Consider the following 14,632-nt stretch of genomic DNA (forward strand, 5'->3'; position numbering starts at 1 on the left):
TGTACATCCCTAAAAATACTACAATTTGATCAAAGACATTTATATAAGGAAAAGAACAAGTTGCTTGACAATCTGTGAATCAGATAGAATGGATTTGACAGGTTCAATGATAAAAGATCAATGAAAGAAGTATAAATTTTTCTTTGGTAACAAGACAGCAGAATGAGTCAAAAAGTAGTCATTTAACAACATGTTTTGAAAACATGGCCTGATCCTCAAGTCCTAGAATGACCGGTCTTCCACAGGGGAATCTTTAGGATGCTCTAAGCTCTGTTGAACCACTCAATGACCACAAAGTTTTTATGGTGGGCTAGATCCAGACTTAAGTTATACTTACAGTAGACCCATTGAAATCAACAGGATTTTGGCTGGTCAAGTCTCATTGATTTCAAGGGCCCTATCCTAAATATCACCATATCTGGATCTAACACATTGCATTTAACAAATATCTAGCAGATGTTTCATCTGTATCTCAGAATATTAAACTAGGGAGAAAGAAGGGATAAGCTTGGGAAGAGGTGGCGGTTCTCTGAACTTGAGGAATCAATGGCTGTCTTGTTAAAGTTAAATAGCTCCTTTGCATTTCAGCCTAAGAGGAACCCCAGCCTGGTTCTACACTTAAAATTCAAATTTAAAGGGAAGAGGGATGAATTAATTAAAATTCAGGTAAATAAAGTTAGTGTTTATCGACTGACTAAAAATGATTTGGTGTTAAATTATGGTATCTGAGGGACAGTAAAGTTGTGAGCAAATACCTCTAGAGCCTGCTTTTGGAATTTTTCAATTTCCTGTCTCATATTGTCCCTTTCTTTCTGTAAATCATTTATCAGACCCTGGAGTTCTAGGGTGTGCTTGCTGCTTGTTTGTAGTTGACTCTTTAGTTCAATTATTGTGGCATTTTTTTCCTCATCCACTTCACTTCTGCCCCTTCTTAGATCATCATACTCCAATCTTAAATTGCGCAGCTCTTCCTCTAAAATCAAGTGTTCCTTTGTAAGGTTCTCAGTAAGAGACTGAAGTCTTTCAATTTCTATCTTGCACTCATTGAGGCTTTTGCTCTTATCCTCAACCGCCTTCTGCAAGTGCTCATTGCGCACGTGGGCCTGCTTCAAGTTGTCCTGCTCTTGGACCATTTGGCGGCGCAAGGTCTCCACCTCACAGGTGTACTTCCTTATCTCCTCCATGTATCTCTGCTTATCTCTCACATGGCTATCTAGCACCTCTCTTTGATGTCTCAAGTCGTCTTCACTCCTTTTCTTGACAATAGAAACCTCCTCTATCTGCTGAGTGAGGTTGGTGATTTTAACCGTTTGCTCTCTTAATGTTCTCCTCAGAGAGTCTAACTCCTCTTCTACTTTCTTCCTTTTGGAAGTTTCGTCAGCTACAATTCTAGACTGCCTATTAAGCTCTTCCTCCAGTTTCTGTTTCTGATGCTGAACTTCTTTGACTGTGCTCTGGAACCTTGCACTCTCTTGATCTTTCCCTTTTTTGTCTTGAGCAAGTCTTTCATATTCACTTTTCAGCCGTCCCAACTCCTGCTCTTGCACTTTCAACCTGCTGATAGTCTCTGTCGCATTGATGTTGGCTTTTTCCAGATCGTACTGGACTCTTTGCAATCGAATATTTTCCTCCTCCATGGATTTCCGCTGGTTTGTTTCTGCTTCTAGCAGCTTTCTGAACTTTTCGATCTCTTTGTTTTTCTCCTTAATTGTCCTTCCAGCATCATCAAGTGACTGCTTATAGCGTACAGTCTCTTCTGAGTACTTCTGAACTGTCTGCTTTAGCTCAATTTCGAGTTGCTGTTTCTTCTGCGAGATCTCCGAGCCAAGGGCTTTCTGCTGGTGAGCACTTTCTTCCACTTGTCTAAGGTTCTCTGTTGTCTGACTTATTGTGTTCTTCAGCCTCCTAATTTCCTCACACAAGTTCCTATTTTCTCTTAGGGCATTGTCAAGCTGTGCTCGGTAACTACTGGATTCCTCTTCCTTCTGCAGGGTCACCTGATTAATTGTGGTCTTTGTGATAGAAATCTCAGTCTCATACTTGTTCTTTAAACTAATAATTTCCTCATCATAATTGTGCCTTACCTTAGCCAACTCATTTTCAAGTTCCCATCGGCTTTTAGCCTCTTCCTGCAGCTGAATCTTTAATCGCTCAAGCTCCTTGGTTTTGTCCTGGATGGTCAAAGCAGCATCTTCAAGTGCCTGTTTGTATCTTGTATTGTCTTCGTTGCGCAGCTGAATGATCTGCTTCAGCTCCAGCTCCAGCTGCTGCTTCTGCTGGGCCACCTCTGAGCCACAAGCCTTCTGCTGCAGGGCATTCTCTTCTGCTCTCCTCCGCTGTTCTGTTGTTTCCAAAATGGCGTCATTGAGACGGACAATTTCATCCTTCAAGTCTCTGTTCTCCCTCTGGAGCTTGTCAATCTGGGCGCGGAGGTTTTTGGCATCGTCTTCCTTCTGGACCGCTATCTGGTGGATGGTAGTCTTCTTAATGTTAATCTCTGTTTCATACTTGTTCTTTATATTACTCATCTCCTCATTAAACTGGTTCCTTACCTTAGCCAGCTCATTTTCATACTCCCTCTTCCGTGCCCCCTCATCCTGGAGAAGAATCTTTAGCCTTTCTATCTCATATTCTTTCTCTTTGATGACTTTTTCGGATTCTATCTTTTGCCAACCAAGGCTCTCTTTCTCATTTTGCCTTGTCTTCTGCAGCTGGTCAAAGTCTGTCTTCTGCTGTTCATATCTGTCTTCCAGCAGCTTCCTTTTTCTCTTCTCATCTTCAGTCTCATAAGTCAGCCTTGTTATCCTCTCATTCAGATCTTTTATCTGAGCATAGCATTTGTCTAGGTTTTGCTTAGCAGAGCTGCCATCCATCTCAGCTTGCCTCTTTGTCTCTTCCAAGCCCATGAGTTTGGCTTTCAGCTGAGAGCATTCCAGCTGGTACTTCTGTAGGTTTTGCTCCAGGAATTTATGCTTGTTGCTGTTGTCTGAATTGGCATCTCTAGCCAGTCTCAATTCTTCTTCCAATAGTTCTATTTTGGTGCTTTTCATCTGTAGAATCAGAAATCAAAGATATAGATTACCTTTGGCAGTCATATTTGGACCAACTGAATACAATACAATACTATTTTAGACAAAAGAACACAACAGTGGTTCATTAAGAAAATACTCCTTTATTCCCTGAGGTCTTCTGGGGATAATCTGCTGAAGACTGCTTCTGCAAGATTAATGTCAACTACCTAGAGGACTTCAGGGTTGCACCTAAACTGTGGAATGGCCTGCCGGGACAGAGAATCCACCTGGATTAGTGGGTGGCATACAAATTGAAAAACAAGCAAGCATGCAAACAAAGAAATAAAAAAAGTGCCTGATACTCCAGACAGCATGCCACCTTCAAGAGGGAGTTAAAGTTGTACCTCTTCTGAGAGGCCTTCCCAGATTAGTTTTATTTAATAAGCTTTATTTAATAGTCACAATTTAATCACTGTTGGTTTTAATCTCTGGTAAACCTCTCAGAGTCTAAGGGAATGAAGTGGTATATAAACGTTTAAATAAGTAAACAAACAAAACAATCATTGGGTTATAACAGTCATTGGGTTTTCTTGTTAACCGTAATAGTCCAGATATTATTAAGGATGCTGAGTTTAATATGTTACAGTTTTCAACATGATTACCTTATACTCGAGAATTATCTGAGGGAAAAGTATGCCATGGGTACTGAAATGGAGATCTGACCCTGAAAACTGATCTGAGTCTCAGCTCTGGGGTTAACTGAAAGTGTGGTTAACTGAAAGCTAATCTTTGGGGGTTTTATTTTAAAACTGGGATTTATTAGTGGCCCTGAGACAGAAAGTGAGGATAGTAATGTTTTATATATAAATAAATATGTGTAAATACATAAATCATGTTGGCCGTATAGCCGGTCTAAATCTTTCCCTGAACAGGTTAATTTCTAAAAGATGATGACGATGAAGAGAATCAAACCTGCCAGGTAATGCTAAATTTCCAGTGCCCTAATTTCTGACATGTAGCATTGCATGATGGCTCCTCAAGTACAAGTGAAATGTACTCTTCATATGCTCAGCCTCTCTTATTATTGCTCTGCACGTTCTTATGGTAACTTGTTCCGTGCAAAGCTAGTATGTGACCAGATTCAGGGGATGTGGGGCTGCTGAAGTTAAACTGAAAACTCCATCTACTGTAATAGGAAAAGGCAAGAACCAATGTGCACACACAGCTAAGACACCATTTCCCCTGAAATGTCCCCTTAAAACTGCTGTTGAGGGAATCAATTGCTTGGAAAATCATTTTGCTGGATATTGAAAATGGAACATATTGAGGGAAGCTGAGCTGTTTATTAGAGTACAGTGAATGTTTTGTTTCTGTCAGAACAGTGTTCAAACATGAAATCCCTTCTCTGAGGTCTGAATTAGTCTAGTCCACAAAAACCTGTATCATGTGACTTTGCTGCAAGTGCAGATCAAGTTTAAATTTAAAAAAAAAAATCAAAATGAAATACAGCAAGTTTTAACTTGATTTTAGTTACAGAAATGTGCTTACTGCCTAATAAGGCTTAGAATGTTACTTATTATTCATTAAGATGGTGGTGGTGGTGATTTACAAAGCTCCTACAATTGCTAAACAAGGAAAGAGAGAAATTACCTTTAAATCTTCCAAGCTCTTTAGCATTTCACTCAAGAATTTGTAATAATCTCCTGATCTGGTAAGAAGCTCAATGTATCGAGACTGAATCTCTGCAGCCTGAGAAGAGGAAAAAATAGGAATCTATTGTAAGGCTATCTCAGATACCATTTTTAACATGCATCAACAGTTTTTGAGCGTTTTGTAACAAAACGGCAGCTTAATTTCTAAATCCTGCATTATCAGGGTTCTAAATTAAATGAAGGACCTAGCTAAGTAGAGCAGGCATTCCGCTGCAGAAGTACACCCCACAACGCAGAGAAAACTGAGGATCCAGATATGGTGCTACAACAGAGGGGACAGTGCCCAGTCTCACTGCGTGACTTCAAAAGCTTCATGATGTCACTGCCTTAAGAGGACATACATACTTTTTTTGTACATTGTTCCCCCCCCCCCCCTTTGTTGACAAAATAACTCCTACCCACTCTTGCTTCAGAACTGTCTGAAACAATTACCCCATCGGGTTAAACCAAACACACCTTTCAAGAAGGTTCCACCAAACAAGAACATTGCAAATATTATGAAAGGGATGGGCATGTACCTCCTGCAGAATTAGCCCTGAGGGAGACTGTACCACAGTCCTCTTGACAGGAATGTTCAGTATGGTCTCCAGTCCTGAACTGTAGGCTGCAGCCTGGAGTTCATAATCCTGAAGAACGAGAAGAAAGAGGACTACATTTTATAAGTGTTGTTGGCCTATGTCTCCTGGCCTGCCTTTTCAGAACTACAGAAAGGCAATAAATCCTCAGTCAGTCGGGTGAAGGGAAAGAGAAATAAAAGGGTTAAGAGTGAGGTAAGAAATGGCTGGAGAGAGGTGCAGTGCTTTTTTATATAAAAGGATATTTAAACGGGCAGCTGGTTTAGATAAGGATAGCAAAAACGGTTTCCTCATAAGAGCAAATACACGGGAGTTAAAAAACAAGTTTTAAACTTCCCATAGGTAAGTCAGCCGCAGCAGGAAAGGTGAAAGGTGGCAGGAAAGGCTGCCAACAGAAGCCTAAACACATTTTGTTGAAAAATGACCTAAATGTCCATACAACTTAATCCCTAGCATGTTTGGGATTGCAGTCTGAGTAGACAGATAGTTTATATATATTGAAATGAATTCTGCCTTTTCTTCCCCTTGCAAAAGTCTCCCTGACGAAGATTGGGCTCTGGCGTTCAGAAGTCAGCACTGGCGTTTTTCAAAGTGTGAACTGCAGGTTTCAAACTAGGTTGCCAGATTTTTTTTTCCCAGAAATTTGGCAGTTAGTAATGGGATCTGCATTGTATACACATTAGTTTGCCCATTGCTGAGCTGACTGTGATGGGAAATGGGAGAAGGAAAGGAATTTGCCCTAAGATTAAGAGAGCAACATTGTAGGATTAAGCCTTTGTAGTAACAATACATTCTTCTGGGAAAGCCTTCAAATATCCATACCTTGATTGCAGCTGAGCACAGCTCTGCGTTCTTGATCACCTCTTCCACTCTATCCCGTTTGCCTGTTATTTCACTGTGTAAGTTCTGCCAGAAAAGAAAAAAAATGTATGAATTTTAATCAGATTTCAAACAGTCATGGTTTCTGCTGGTTCAAGAGACAGCGCCTAACAATTTAGTCACCCTGAATCCCAAAGACTCTGTGGGGGTGAGAACATTTAGACTGACTTCCACCAAGCTGAGATTTGAACTTGGGGCATAAAAGTTTCTAACTTGTGCCCTTTACAGTACTGTTATACTAAGTGAAATTCCCTCATGACCCAAACTAACTCCATATTCTTCACTGATTATAAGCTGATCTCAAGCTAGCGGAACATTTAGCACAAGACAATACCTTTTGCTCCTGCAGGTATCTCATGACTGTGTTGACATCTCCTAACTTCATGCTCTCATTCGTGTCCTGCCGGCGCTTGGCATCACAGATCCATTTATTCAAAGCCTGGTAAAGGTCTCGGTATGTTCTCAGCTGCTTCACCTGTTTTTCTAGATCCCAAGTCCTGCAAGACACGCAACAAAATATAGACATGCCTAAAGGTGCCTCACTCTAAATTCAGACCAATGATCCACTGGGCTCAGGACAGCCTCATGTGACAAGGACAGCAATTCAAGATGCATGGTCAAGTCATGGTCCCCCTTTCAATCCAAGATGCCAAGGATCAATCTTGAGACCTTTATGCAAAGCATGTGCTCTGGCATGGATCTCTTGCCCCGCCCAAGAACAGGGCAAGCCACTTGCTCCCTTGGGAAGCCTTGATTTTGCTCCAAGTTAACCTCCACATCATGCCACAATTGCAACAAATACAATTGTTGACTGATGTATTTTCAAAAGCATTTCTTCTTTGACCAATGATAATATTTTTAAAAGCCTCCAATGTTCTGTATGACATCCCTCTCTAAAATGTAATAGATAAACCTGGCTCCCCATAAAGAGCTGGCCAAGAGCAAGAACTTCCCAAATGTGACTGCAAAGGTCATGGAAGCACATTTTCAGTTCCCAAGATGAACAGGTCAACTCTTCACAGTTTAGCCTGGGATTCCAGTGAAATTCAGCAGGATCAAATTTACATAAGACATTTAGGTTGCCAGTGTTTACAATCCCTAAAAATCACTTTTCCAGAGCTCTGATTTACTAGCAAAAGCTGGATCAAAACAAAGTTTTATGTGCCTAGCAACTAGAACTCACAGAATGCTGTGTAATGCACAGTAGGATGTGTGTTTCACTGTAAAAGAATGATGACTGCAGGGGAGTAGGAAATCAGTCTTTAGAAAACACAAACACACCTGTCATCAATTTGTTTCTCCACCCTTTGCCAGCGGTCATTTAGCTGGTTGACTTTGTCAGTGTACTTTCCAAGATCTAATTCATACAGAGGATACATCTGACAAGACTGCGAGTGAACCTGAAGGACCCTTTGCAGCTCTGCTTCCAAGGTACTAAGCAATGACTTCTTCATGCTAAGGTCTGCTTTCATTTTCTGGGGAAAGAAAAAATAAATAAAGTATGTAGACACAAAAATAATTCATCTTCTGCCTCCTAAATCTCAGCAGAAAGTGAACTAAAATTAAGATCCTGACTGGTTTAAGGAAGGAAGACATAGTCTCTAACTTATTCAGGAAATTTTAGAAAAGGCAGAGAAAACAGAGGTGAACAACATCCTTTTTCATGGGAAATAACCATTTATTTTTGGAATTATTTCTAAATCATGAATAGCAACACCTTGATACTTTTCCTATATTTGAAATGAGAGGAATGCTAGCATTGGCGATGTTTGCACAAAAGTACAGGCCTGGCTTAGCATTCCTGAACAGCCGATGCATTCTGCCCAAACAACACACCTCCGCACAGGAGTAACTGCAGTGACCACTCACCAACATGAACAAATCTAGTTGTTGCAACCAAACTCTTGATCTGTCGCTACCCTAACAAGCCAGATACTGAAGTCGAGGTTGAAGCTGGCTTCCCATTCCTGGCCTGATATGAAAGCGACAAGCCAGAAGTCCTGCTTTGAATGCCATACTAAGCTTTCCCTTGTTGGTTAGCCTCCGGTTATTGTAGCCACCCTGCTGCTGGGAGGAGACAGTCAGAAAAATTGGGTAATATGCACAACAAGCCAGGATTCGCTAGAATTTTGGCTTAAAATTTTGTCTGACCATGGCCAATGTCGGTAACCAATTCATGGCTCTCCCCCTAATTTTTTGAAAATCTTCTCTCGCACCTTCAAGCAAGCTCGATACGCTTCCACTTTATCTGGGTCCAAGGAAAGAGTGTCCTCTTCCGTCAGTCTGACTTCAAACACTCGGATCACATCATCTGCTTGGAGGATCGCCTGAAGCAGTGATTGCAATGAATTCAAGCTGCAGTCAAACAACACCATTAAGAAAAACAGTCAGATCTATTGTTGGGGAAAAATTATTTGAGTTTACTCTCCCCCAAATTTTCCTTGTATGGCTACAGCTGTCCCAATATTCTATACTGAAAGAAATGAAAGTTGCAATCAGTGGACACTTACCTGGGAGTAATCCCCATTGCACAGCATGGGATTTACTTCTAAGTAAAAATGAACAAGGTTTCCTTGAAAACAAGGACAATCACCAAGATATATCAAGAAAACAACACTCCCAATAGTATGGTCCATCCCACCCCCATGCCATTTAACAAAGATCCATCTTTTTAGCTTTGTGGCTCTGTCCAGGCAAAAATCAGGTGAGGAAAGAAAAAAAGCAGCTGGTGCACCCATGCGAACCCACCTAAAACAGTCAGTGCAGCACAATGATTAGAACCATTAGCTATGAGGACTGTGGGCTTAGGGGCTGGCCTAAGGTACCGGTGAGCAGAAAGCAGATGTTTTGGACTTCAGCTCCCAGCATTCCTGACCACTGGCTATGATGGCAGGAGTTTCTGGAAAATGAAATCCAAAATTTTTGGAGATCTACCATCTTGCCACCCCTAGCCAAGGTTGCGGAAACTTCTTTTAGCTCAGACAGTAGGAACTAGTGGGCATAACTAGGTAAGTTACTATGACAGCTAATTCTTGCTTTAAAGATGATTTTGTATCTAATGTTGTTAAGGGGTGGGTAAGGAAGAGGAGGGAGGGAGGGAGGGAGGGGAAAACTCACTCTATACGAGGATTTCATTCCACATGAAAGATGTCATTGGATTACAAGTCCCATCATCCCTCACTACTGGCCACGTTACCTGAGACTAATGTAAGAAGACCTCCACCGACCTAAGGAAGATCATGTGTTCCCCTTATTCTGCTGAAGAACTTAGATCTGCTTAGCAAAGAATGCCAGTCCATTTCTACTGAATATTAATAGATCAGGGTATAGTTTGGATATAAAATCTTCTTCAAATTTTCATTTGATTAAACAGACACACTAATGATTGAAAAGCAAAGCACATTCCTATAACGTGGATAAGCAGCAGATGCCACGGTCTATTTTATCCATTTCCTTACCTGTCCAGATAACCAGCAGAGACCCCATTGATATTTTCCAGTTTCTGAAACAAAGCACTGATTTCGGACTGCAAATAGAGATACTTTTCAGAGCCTCTAAAATTGGGAAGATAATCCTTCTGCTTGTTGAGAGCATCTGCCATTGCCTGGGATTCACTTTGGACACCCTAAAGAACAAACAAAAAATATTGTGCTCCATACGTTTCTTGGAGTCAGATGAATAGCCTGCAAGTAACTTATGATTAATCTCGTCTTCCAAATTATCTGTTGCAGCTAATTCTTTTGAGAGACAAAGGGCTCTCCATGCCATTCTCATTTCCAACTGTGCAAGGTGGCTTTCCTCTGAGCAACTGCCATGCTCACGCTTGGAATCTGATGAACTTCACTGCAATCCTGAAGAGCTCTACCATAGGGGCCCCCAATATTTGGGAAGCTATGGGCATATTTGGGCCTTTGAGAAACTACTGTGAGTGCCCCCACAAAATGCCTCATCAATGGATCACCCTTTTGGCTCCTGCATGTTGCATCTACGCATCTTAGGCTGCACATTTTTCAGTAAATTTTTGGAATACTTTCTATTGGATACTACAACATTTATGGAATGCCACTGGCAGTACAATGGAGGTAATGCTTCTTTTAAACTTATGTTTTGGTTCTGTTCAGTAGCTGCTTCTTTTTCATGGGAAGGTTATTATATAAATTTTATACTGATATTGTCCTTTAATATTCACTGATGTAGATGCACTTCTAAATTCTTTAGCTGCTTCATGGAAATTAAGAGATGGTCAATGTAAATAGATTCTTTGAAACCTTCTGACAGCTAAAAGGCTGATATTACACTGTTGGAAGGATAAGTATTTTCCATCTTACTGGATGGTATGGAACCATGCAAGGATGTCAATATCTGAATGGTAGTAGATTGACACCACCATCAAATGGATATTGATTTGGATGTTTGGCCTGTTTTTTTTGAAGCCTATGTATCATTGCTAGAAATCTGTATGCATTTCATACAAAGCTAGGCACAGATTCAAAACCAGAAGCATTTATTTTAGAAGTCTGGGTGCCTTTAGGCACCATGCTGGGGACCCCTTTGCAGATACCAGTGATACCGTCAGTTGGCTCATGCCACTCACAAGTGGTGCACTACGAACCCCCCTTGTACCATACTTCAAGCTCCTCACCATTGCAGAAAGACCAGCCCCATCAGCAGTGAAGGGTTAGGACTCTCTTTGCAGCCTAACCAATTCTGTCTGTAGAATACTAATGTGCACTGAAGAAAAGGGGTGCAACTATGCTTAGTGTTGACTTGCATGTGCAAGCAGTGTATCTCCAATAAACAGCTTGGGACCAGGTTACCTGAAGGAGGACCTTAAAATAAGGCACTCCAGAGCTTTCTGGTCTGCTCCTTCCACCAATCTCAGGAAGAATGGCCAATGTCAGGGGTGACTGAAGTTGGACTCAGTCTTGAGCAGCACAGGTACTCAATTCTGCTTTAAAATCTACCCTGCTTTTTTCATCCACAATGTTATGTTGGTAGGGAGCAAGGACAAGGCCTTTCCAATAGCAGTCACATGTGTCTGTAATTCTTTTCCTCAGGAAACAGCATTGCTGGTCTTGAAGAGTTCCTTTCAGACATTTTTATTCCAGTGTGCGTTTTCCTAATTTCAAAATGTTGTGCTTTAAACATAAATATCCATGCTGATTCCAAATTAGTGAAACTGATGGAGAGATTTTATTTTGATGTTGTGTATATTCACTCTTCTTAAACCAAATGTGGGGGAAAGGTGGTTTAAAAGCAACCTTTTAGCATCTTTAGTGTCCCAGATCTTTCAAATAACTAAATAATCCTTAAAACTGTATCTGCACTATAAGCAGTGGTGACTTTCTGTTATTTAGACTGGTAGACTCCAGAAGGGAGATTGGGATTTACTGCTAGATTTGGCTTTACTAACATCAGATTGATACGGCTTTCTGTGTCCCAACTGTGTAACTATATCAACAACATATGATTCTCCCCCACCCTAAATTACAGTGCTAAAATGAAGCAAATAGGTGGGAGGGGTAGGAAGGAGGAGTAGATTTTTGGAGTAGACTGCGACCCCCATTCAGTTTTAGTAGTAAAGATCAATTCTTGGACTCAGCATTCTTTAACGCAATATTTTTTTGTACCTGGTGGGTTTTAAGGTTCTTGTAAAGAACCAGTTCTAACTGATCTGAATCAAACCCACCACACTGCACCTATTCATTCATTTAAGGTGCAATATAAAGGCTGCTTAGACAGAAAATTTTCTTTTAACTCCTAATATTTCCCAGACAGCCATGATTTGAATGTTCATAGGATTCTGTCTTAATTTATTTTAAAATATATGTCCAGACTTGCTTTCAAGGCAGGAGCCCTCCCAAAGTGACTTGCCCAGGAACGTTCCATACAATAAAGTCCACAAAAAGTTCAGACTCATGTGCACCTCTAATTCGCTGATTCTGATACATAAGTTGTGAGAAGCCCCTTGATCCAGTTGCAGCAGGGTTCTCTGCACCATCCGGAGCTCACAGTTTTCGATCTGGCGCCGAAGTTTCTGGAGTTCCATGAGCATCCAGGTCTCTTGCTTGTCTGGAATGACAGTTGTTACCACTTGGGGGGGAGGACATTGTGGGAAAATGACCGGCTGGGTTGCTTTTAAGCTTTGGAAAGAAGGCAGGCACAACATCACAGTCAATGAAGTGCTTCAGGCACAGATTTGAAATAATGTGTATACGCTGTTAATTAAGATTTCCTTTATCCTACAAAGAACATATAGTGAAAAGAATAGGCCAGAGGCTAGACAAGTCCCCATATAACCAAAATGAGTTTTGCTGTCTGTTGACATCAAATCACCTGCAGAATAATAAATAAAAAAATCAAGCAATTCTTAGTTCAGGCTTGCTTTTCATGCAGTACTTCTCTGCAACAGGGGTCTGCACAAATTATGATCTGCCAAGATAAATACAGACAGTTCTAGCTAGGAACAACCTGTACTTATGAATGAACTGCCACAAAGCCTATTAATTTTTAAAAATTAGAGGGAGAGAAAGTGAAAGGGGAGAGAGAGCAGGCCCCCAAGCATGCCTTCCTGCCCCAACCATCTGAAGAAGCAAATCTCTCTGGCATTTCCTTGCTGCAAAGAGGCGGCACTGGTGAGTTTGGGCAGAGAAGTTTTCCATTTTCATAGGGGTCCTGTGCCCCAACCCCCAAAATATGGAGGTCTGACTATATGTGAGTCGCCTTACATACAAATCCAACTTAAAGAGTCATTCCAGTGACCGTCCTGTATATAACATTAGCCATGTACCATGGTCTAACAAGCTTTTCAACAGGGCTCAGTGTTTAGCCCAAGACACTACAGCAAAAATAAAGAAAAGAACATAAACAAAATGTGAATAGGTATGCCAAATCAAGCCTGTTTTACTCTACCTACCTACTGCCCATTAGCTGAAACAGCTCTCTGTAACTCCGAGGAGCATCGTACATGGTCAGTGCTCAGCTTAGTGCAGGTGGTATTCAACCTCTTTCAGGCCAAGGTCTGGATTCTATTTTAGAGATGCTCTCACAGGTAGCATCCCAGTGGTGAGCAGGACCAAAGGCAAAAGCAGTGGGTTCAACAATGCCAGCCTATATTAGCTTTAGGAAAAGCCTCTGAATCTTTTAAAAAGGCAGGAAAACTGCACAAAGCCAAGAAGAAGGTGGAGCAGGGAGGGAAACATGTGAGCCACTGTAGAAACCTTGAATAAGGACCGCAAGCAGGCTCATTTTGGCTTGCAGATATGAAGTTGCATGTTGGCTCGTGACGTGAAACATGATGACAGCGTGCAATAAATGGTATATATACCAGCATCCCTACAGAATGCAAACCTGTTGTGGGCACAACTATTGTCTGCGATGCACCGGGTAGCTGGATGACCAACGTCTGGTAGTACTTCTGGGCATCAGAGAACTGAGTCTGGATTGTCCTCTTATCATCATCACCAAACATCTCTGAGCCTTGGCTGTTCCTGAGGAATTCTCGATAATGGGTCTCGAGGTCAGCAATCACCTTCAGATAATCTTCCTTGCGCATTGTCTTCAGCTGAAAGAAACAAGAATATAAGACAAAGTTGGCTGGATCAGTCCAATGATCCACCTAGTCCAGAAGTCTGTTCACACAAGGGCAAACCAGCTGTCCACAGGATTCCTCAAGCAGGATGGGTCCAGAACTTCCACCTCCCCAAGTGCCTTAGCAGCTGGTATATACATATGTGCCATTTCTGATAATGAAGGAGGCACACAGCAGCAAGGCTAACAGTCACTGACAGCGCCCTCTTCCAAGACGTTGCCCAATCCCCCTTTAAAGTCCTCCAAACTGGTGGTGATCACCAATTCTTGGGGCAGTGAGTTCCATAGTTCACACAGTGCATTGTGTGAAGAAGTACTTCCTTTTAGCTGCCCTAAATCTCCCACTGATCAACTTCATGAAATTACCCCGGGATCCAGTTCTGTGGGAGAGAGGATGTTCCTTTATACTTTCTCCACACCATGCCTATTTTAAACACCTCTATCATGTCTCCCCTTACTTGCCTGTTTTCTAAGCTAAACATTCCCCATTGTTGTAGCCACTCCAGTCCCTTATTTTAGCTGCCCTTCTCTGCACTTTTTCCAACTTGATATGGTACTTTTTCAGGTAAGTCAACCAGAACTGTACATAATATTCTAAGTGCAACTGTGTAAAATTTGTATAAGAGAGTACGATTTTGGTAGTTCTGTTTTCGATTCTGTTCCTAATTACGCTTAACATGGAGATTAGGCATATGGGCAGGAAGTGTTTAAGGAAAAGCACCAAAACTGGTGCATGGGAAAGTGAATCACCAGAGAACACACTGCCCTCCAAATGAAGAACTAGATTTGATGAATGGCAAAATACTGGAAGAATACTTTTTTGCTGTTGTTGAACTAAAATGACAGAGTGGTTAGCCAAGCAAGT

At 41.4% G+C, this 14,632-nt stretch overlaps 1 protein-coding gene across 3 annotated transcripts in view; it reads right to left on the reverse strand.

The window, feature by feature from the left end:
- LOC123036303 (desmoplakin) overlaps positions 1-14,632 on the reverse strand; it is a 59,650-nt gene that overhangs the window by 9,601 nt on the left and 35,417 nt on the right. The window contains exons 14-23 of one of the 3 annotated variants that reach the window (XM_044455451.1): positions 13,528-13,741; positions 12,104-12,249; positions 9,636-9,802; positions 8,394-8,532; positions 7,459-7,652; positions 6,512-6,674; positions 6,121-6,204; positions 5,242-5,349; positions 4,662-4,760; positions 2,553-3,050 (exon numbers count right to left, since the gene is read on the reverse strand). In XM_044455451.1, the coding sequence (XP_044311386.1) occupies positions 2,553-3,050; positions 4,662-4,760; positions 5,242-5,349; positions 6,121-6,204; positions 6,512-6,674; positions 7,459-7,652; positions 8,394-8,532; positions 9,636-9,802; positions 12,104-12,249; positions 13,528-13,741 (1,812 nt within the window). Of the gene's footprint in view, positions 1-755; positions 3,051-4,661; positions 4,761-5,241; positions 5,350-6,120; positions 6,205-6,511; positions 6,675-7,458; positions 7,653-8,393; positions 8,533-9,635; positions 9,803-12,103; positions 12,250-13,527; positions 13,742-14,632 lie in introns of all 3 variants that reach the window. The other 2 variants (XM_044455450.1, XM_044455449.1) reach the window with 2 other exon arrangements.

Source organism: Varanus komodoensis, unplaced genomic scaffold (genome assembly GCF_004798865.1).
Source record: "Varanus komodoensis strain SLA01 unplaced genomic scaffold, ASM479886v1 scaffold8, whole genome shotgun sequence".
Classification (NCBI taxonomy): domain Eukaryota; kingdom Metazoa; phylum Chordata; class Lepidosauria; order Squamata; family Varanidae; genus Varanus; species Varanus komodoensis.